Genomic DNA, 6,449 nt, shown 5'->3' on the forward strand with positions numbered 1-6,449 from the left:
TATTAATTAACTATTAAAACCCTCTAGGAAACTCGCCTTGGATATGTTTCATATTTCATTTTTATTCATTTCGAAAACAAAACATAAAATGTAACAACAAAGAGTCCTTAAAATTCATCAACCACCCGGCAAAAAATTGGTTTCGATGGAATTCAGAACACAAACACATGTGCTTTGGTTGTTTATGGCCACACTATTTAGTTATTCCCACGGATATATATACATATATATTTTGTTAGCGAAATGTACGAGCTGAAAACTTTACTTCCTCAATTCGAAATAAAATTGCCAACCTGTATGTATGATCTGAAGAATGTGAGCCTGACGGGCAGCCCCAGCACCGGTGCCGGCATCAGCAGCAGCTCCAGTGTAAGAATCAATCAATTCAATTATATACATATGCGTATATATATATATATAGTATAATTAAGTTTGTATAGTTAATTAAGAAGATCCAGTCACTCCCACAGCAGCAGAACGCCAGCGGCAAGAGCTACAGCAGCAGCAGCGCCACATGTGCACTTGACTTGGACATTTTAGGCCGACAAATTCAACAATTGTTAAAGGTTAAATCAAGAAAAACAACAACAACAACAACTAAACCAAATTCTATTTATAAACAATTATACGACTAACAAAAAACAACAACAATAGAAAACATGAAATATGATGATGAAATATTGTGTGTGTTTGCTTGCTGTCCTCTTGTGTGTGTGTCCTTGGGGTCGCCGTCCAATGGGATATCCATTGCTGGACGCCGCCAAGTTGTCTTGAATAATCGTTTGCTTTTTCCTCTTGCTTTTCTTGCAGGCCAACAATGGCAAGGATACATCAGCAGTGGTGGCCCGTCAGGATAAGGTGTTGCTCCAACTGGAGGATCTCAAGGCCCAATTGGGCAAAATAAGAGCCGGTCTGGGTTTATGTGGCAAGACAATCCAGCATACGACAGGCTATCAGAATGGTGGCTTAAAGGAGGTAAGGCTATCAAATGAGTGAAATTAATGAAATTAAAGCTTGTACTTGTACTTGTACTTGTATTTCCAGGTGCCACTCGAGGATATTGTCATCAATGGTCATCCGAATTTCATACCCTACGCTCTGTTGGCTCTAAAGAATGCCTGGCGAGACCTCTATACAATCGACATAAAAACCTTTACACACTCCACAATGGCAGACATTGGACCAGCGGCACGAGAATTTGAACAAAATCTAGCCAAGGTTCCAATCAATGAATCATTGCCCAAGATCAATGTTACCTTAATATGGAAAAACTGTAAGTGAATTGATGATAAAAATCCATTTGATTGATATTAATCAATGTTATCGTAATCGTTGACAGGCGAGCACACTGAAATGATCAGCTCACCGACCATGTACGTTCCCATTTATGGAGAAGTTAACATAATTCGTTACTTGGGTCGTGTAGGTCCAGCAGAATATCGCTATGAAGGCTCACCTGTTTGCAATGAGATTGATCTAGTGCTGGACATATGCTATCAACTGTTGCGTTGCACTACCCACAAATCTCAGGTGGCCATGGTCAGGCTGCTCGAGAAGCGTCTGCAAAAGCAGCAATATTTCGGTGGCTCACAAATGTCCGTAGCTGATATTGGTGTCTATAGTTCGCTGATACGAATGCCTGCCATTACGGATAAGGATCTGACGCCGGCTTTGGTGGCATGGAGGAAACGTGCCAAGCTGGTGACAAAAATCTAAAAAAAATTGAACAAAATAATAAACAACTAAAGAAATCTACATGATCCACAATGGGATATAAGTCTATCAAATTCATCATAGTTCAGTTACCGAACGTTTGTGTTTTCTGTGAGATGATGATCTTATACGAAAACAGAAACTGAGCATGCCTTCTCACTCCTTTTCAGTTGAAATATCTTCTTTGCTTCCCTATACAGAATCAAAATGCATGTACATATATTGCCGCTTAATTGAAATTTTTGTCTTTGGATATGCCTCAAAAAGAAACAATGCTAAAGAAGAATATACATTTGAGGGACTTTTCCCTGCCTTTGCATTCCAACAGTCCAAATTTACAGGTTAGTGACCAATGTCAATATTTATCTTTACCTTTGGTCAATTGGCAGCATGAAGTGTCAAAGATAAGATCTCGTTGTGCCTGCCTTTATCTAATGCATTGCATTATTTGCAAAAGAAATTGGAATACATATGTACATATATGGTTTTTAAGATATAGGTACGCCTCAAAAGTCATAGCCCTCTGGTTTATGAGCGGCTTCTCATTGTTCAATTTATGGATGTGTTTAACCATTCTTTTCTATATCGAAAGTTGAATCAACTTTAAATGTTTTTTTTTTGGAAAACTATATGGAACTTTTACCTTTTTTTGTCATTTTATTTGGCTTATTTATCTTTGTTGCAATTTTATTTGTTGTTTATACAATACGGTTTCTCGTTTCTTATATTGCAATTGTTGCTTTCCATTCCAGTGATCATTTTAAAAATTTGCTTAACTCTAGATTCTCTTTTTGTTTTTAATATATATATATATTATTTGAAATCCGTTGATTGTTGTTGTTAGCTTTTAACTTTGTTTCTTTTCGGTTTTCTTAGGATGTTTTTGTTTGTTTTGTTGTTTTTATCTCGCTGGGAGAGATTTGTTGTTGCTTCGGTTGTATCGGGTTTTGAATGCTTTTAATCATTAAAATGTTGTTTGCCCAAAATTTCTTGCACATAAATAATAGTTTTTAAATCTAATACATATATTTTATATATATCATTTTATGTGTGTATATAATGATAATCAGTTGGTTTTTTGTTTCTTTTTGCTTGAGTTTGATTTCTCTGTTTTTTTTTCTTTAGTTGTTTGTTTTGTGTTATAATTAAGTTTGCCCCTTTCTGTTGCTCTTGTTGTTGTTGTTTGAAGGAATTGGAAAAGTCCCTGATTTCTATATAATTGCTTTTCTACTCAACTTAACTTAAAGGTTTTTACATGGCTGATTTTGTTTAATTACATAAAAAAAAGAAGAAAGATAAATGTAACGGTCAATTTTTTTTTTAAATCGAAAATGAGAAATAATTTTTAGATTTGAATTTTCTTTTTTAACTAAATATTAACAAAAAATAAAGTCAGCAACTCTCTTAAAATGATAAATTTTTTGCCTTTTAAATTTAGCTAAATTCAAGTAGATAAGTCAATTTGAATAATAAAAAAAAGTATATATATATATATTTGTTAAAAATGCTCGAAACTAAAGCTTGGGTAAACGAAAATGCAATCTATAAACAATTGCTAGAGACTAAACATAAAAAAAAATTTAACAAAATCTTCATGAGATGAAAATTTTGCACAAAAAATAATTTAATAATAAGCCTATTTTATTGGGAGTCTAGATGATTTTAAGTGATTAAAATTAAATTAAACCACAAGCATAAAGAAAAATTATTGGGCAAATGAAAACTTTAAATTTATGTGTTAATGGTAAAATGTTTTGCTCGTTATGTTACAAAAAAAATTAAAAATATATATGCTTGAATATTTATCTTCTGAAGATGATGTATAATTTCGATAATTTGACTTAATTTTGAAATTTACTCGCCAATTTGAATTTAGCTTGCACTTTTGTTGATGTTATAAAAGTCGAACTAATTAAACTAAAGTCTAATTGAGTTGCATCTGATCCTTTTTTCGTCTTAATCCTGCTTTATAATTAGGCATTAATCATATTAATAATAGCATTTTTTTTGTTGCTTTTTGTTTGTTTTTTTTTTTTTAAGAAGAAATGAAAAGTGTTGGCCTACGTGTGGCCTAGGAGAGCAAGAGAAGTTAGGTGAGTTGATGAAGATGAAAAAGGATCGGCTGGTTGGTTAGTTGGTTGGTGGTGGTTGTGGTGGTGCTGGTGTGGTTTGGGCCCTAATTATGTGGTTTCCCCTTTACCGCTATCATCGGCCGATTCGGCATCGCCATCGGCTTCGGCAGCCGCTGCTCTTGCCACTCCCAGTCCATTATTGTTGCACTTATTTTTGCAAATGTCGGCACTAAGCTCCTTTTGCTGTTCATCATCATCTTCATCATCATCGTCCTCATCCTCGTCATCGTCATCGAAATCATCGTCTGTCGGCAAATCATCTTCGGTCTCTAGATCAAAATCATCATCATAAAAATTGGGATCTAAGCCAGATTCTGTATTGACTTTTCGTGTGGGCTTAAGGCAGTAATCCTCCAGAGTCATGGGTACAACAATGCCCTCCCGCTTAGCCTCGGCATTCGCGGCTAGAGCCTGCTTTCTGATAATATTGGGATACTCTGTATCCTTACCCTAGGAAAGAGAGGGAGAGAGAGAAAATTAAGATAAAGATTAGTTGATGCAGATTGAAGAAAAAAGTAAACCATGCTTACCTGTGAATCTCGCCATCTTCGATACATCACTGATGCATCTACATTTGCCGGCGAATATGTATTCGGTTCATTGAGCAAGGATATAACTGACAATAGAATCGTTCGCACATTCTGTGTGGGATTCCAACGTTCGCATGGTAATTCACCGCTTTGGGGATCATCGACAGGTGGATGCAATATCGATATGCATAGATCACCGTTCTCATAGACATTCGGATGCCATACTTTGGTCAGGAAGCGTATGGATGGCGGTGAATAGGGATAATCATGGGGGAATTTCATATGGGCCTTGAAATAACCACCCTGATATAGTGTATCCGGTGGCCCAAATATGGCCACCTCCCATTCAAAGAGATTATCATCGTTAATCAATTTCACACGAAATCCCTCGACAGGTTCTTCCTGCAATGATTTATATTCCATGGCCAGGGCGCGAACAGCTGAGCTACTGGGTGTCGATGTGGTGGTATTGGAACCAGATCCTCCCGTGCCTGTTGCCGAACTCGAGCCAGCGCTGGCCGCCATCAGTGTGGACGAAGCATGTTGCGATGTGGAGGCGGTGGTCATTTGTTCACCTAGCAATTGTCGGCGTGTTCTATGAATTGAACAAAAGAAAATGTTTGTCATATAGGTAACCACGTATGTATATTCAAATACATATTTGTATATTATATATGTATAAATTGTGCAAATGTATATAAAAATGTATATACATATACATATGTATATGCTTTTGCAGGGTCAATATCTTGACGATGACGACGGATTTCAAGGTGAGCAAGTTAGTTGCTCGTGTTGTTGTTGTTGTTATAGCTTATCTTTCGTTTTGTTGAACTTGAAAGTTTTTGATTTCTTTTACCAAGCTAATTCTGTATTTTCATATTTATTTGTCCATTTAAATATCGTTAGCCGTTGTTGTTTTTGTAATCGGGCGATTTTTTTCCGTTTTTAGTGGTAGTGTTGTGCGGTGGCGGAGGGGATCAGTGGGGGTGGGGGTGGTTAAAATACTTGTAAAATTTTAGCTGGGTATGACCTCCGCCTTGTTACTCGGCCGTTGCGTGGCTTACCTATTTAGTTGTTCTTTTCTGCAAGTAGTGCTGGAGCGGGTGTGTGTGTGTGGGTGTATATTTAAAATGCAGTTGCAGTAATATGTAGAGCTGGGAAACCCATCGATGGCACCATCGATATTATCGATGGAACCGATGGAGTGCGATAAATCGATGGAAATTTTTCGATGTCGATATATCGAATTTCTTTTTGGGTCCAACATGGGTGTAAGTAAATTGCAATATATTGTTTTTTCTGCCTTTCTTTACATACAGGTCTACTTACTTTTATTCTATTAGAGTACCTTTTTAACCCTGGCAGTTCCTCTTGTAAAATGGACAAGTTTTTGTAAGGTTTTTTTTTTTTTTTTTTTTTTTTAAATAAGAACTTTTTATTAGCAGTAAGTTTGGAAATCGCCCATTGTTTTGTTGTGCTTAAAGAGTTTTTTGTTTTCGTTTTTTGGACTTAGGACGTCACTCTTTTGTTTTTATCTTGAAACTATACATTTTGTTTTTTTATTTAAGAACATTTCAGAAATTACAAGCTTAAGTCTTTTTAATATATTTTCGGTTGAATTAATTTATAAAGGGCTAACTTATAGTAGTTAAATTATACGCTAGATAATTCGTATCGATGATTTTAGACATATGAATATTTGAAACTGTGTAATATTGAAAAACGCAACCAAAATATATATGTTGAATAACTCGTTTAAATATTCGATGGTGCCATCGATAGTATCGATGGTTTTTTCCATCGATGGAAAAAATATCGAGTGCAGCTACCATCGATAGATTCCCAGCTCTAGTAATATGCTTTGTTTTTGTTGCAACAAATTTGTAATTAACTTAGATTTTCTAGGGCTGCCTAACGGGGCTGGAGAAACACTAATGGTTATATCGATGTTATCGATGTTTTTGTAAAAATGTAAGAAACGTAGAATGAATAACTCGATTCGCCGTCCCTGACAGAAAAGAGACAAAAACAAATGTGCATAAGTGCAAATTCGTCAAACTTTTCAATAAAT

General features: G+C 35.7%; 2 protein-coding genes across 4 annotated transcripts; one reads left to right on the forward strand and one right to left on the reverse strand.

Moving 5' to 3' along the window:
• The first annotated feature begins 182 nt into the window (after nucleotides 1–182).
• Nucleotides 183–1,755, forward strand: LOC6645817 (probable aminoacyl tRNA synthase complex-interacting multifunctional protein 2). Of its 3 annotated transcripts, none has more exons than XM_023177621.2 (5): nucleotides 183–369; nucleotides 459–566; nucleotides 811–975; nucleotides 1,045–1,273; nucleotides 1,340–1,755. In XM_023177621.2, exons 1-5 carry the CDS (start codon nucleotides 244–246, stop codon nucleotides 1,714–1,716), a joined length of 1,005 nt encoding a protein of 334 aa, XP_023033389.1. In that variant the 5' UTR covers nucleotides 183–243; the 3' UTR covers nucleotides 1,717–1,755. The 3 variants fall into 3 exon arrangements, with proteins under 3 accessions (XP_023033389.1, XP_023033390.1, XP_023033391.1); XM_023177622.2 differs by having other exon boundaries at nucleotides 471–566; XM_023177623.1 differs by lacking the exon at nucleotides 459–566 and having other exon boundaries at nucleotides 185–369.
• Nucleotides 1,756–3,336: 1,581 nt separating this feature from the next.
• Nucleotides 3,337–5,660, reverse strand: LOC6645818 (ubiquitin-conjugating enzyme E2 R2). Its single transcript, XM_002068376.4, has 3 exons — nucleotides 5,443–5,660; nucleotides 4,376–4,970; nucleotides 3,337–4,295 (listed from the first exon to the last, which is right to left on the reverse strand). The coding sequence occupies exons 1-3, from the start codon at nucleotides 5,643–5,645 to the stop codon at nucleotides 3,894–3,896; spliced, it is 1,200 nt and encodes a 399-aa protein (XP_002068412.2). The 5' UTR covers nucleotides 5,646–5,660; the 3' UTR covers nucleotides 3,337–3,893.
• Nucleotides 5,661–6,449: the final 789 nt, after the last annotated feature.

This window comes from Drosophila willistoni, assembly GCF_018902025.1.
Source record: "Drosophila willistoni isolate 14030-0811.24 chromosome XR unlocalized genomic scaffold, UCI_dwil_1.1 Seg8, whole genome shotgun sequence".
NCBI lineage: Eukaryota > Metazoa > Arthropoda > Insecta > Diptera > Drosophilidae > Drosophila > Drosophila willistoni.

What these genes read in the sequence shown, in the direction of transcription:
- LOC6645817 (XM_023177621.2), top strand. Translation starts at nt 244, where the DNA reads ATGTACGAGCTGAAAACTTTACTTCCTCAATTCGAAATAAAATTGCCA. An exon ending in GCATCAGCAGCAGCTCCAGT is followed by an intron (nt 370 to 458) that starts GTAAGAATCAAT and finishes AAGAAGATCCAG; the next exon opens with TCACTCCCACAGCAGCAGAA. An exon ending in TACCTTAATATGGAAAAACT is followed by an intron (nt 1,274 to 1,339) that starts GTAAGTGAATTG and finishes AATCGTTGACAG; the next exon opens with GCGAGCACACTGAAATGATC.
- LOC6645818 (XM_002068376.4), bottom strand. Translation starts at nt 5,645, where the DNA reads ATGTTGGACCCAAAAAGAAATTCGATATATCGACATCGAAAAATTTCC. An exon ending in AGAAAAGAACAACTAAATAG is followed by an intron (nt 4,971 to 5,442) that starts GTAAGCCACGCA and finishes TTCAATTCATAG; the next exon opens with AACACGCCGACAATTGCTAG. An exon ending in GAAGATGGCGAGATTCACAG is followed by an intron (nt 4,296 to 4,375) that starts GTAAGCATGGTT and finishes TCTCTTTCCTAG; the next exon opens with GGTAAGGATACAGAGTATCC.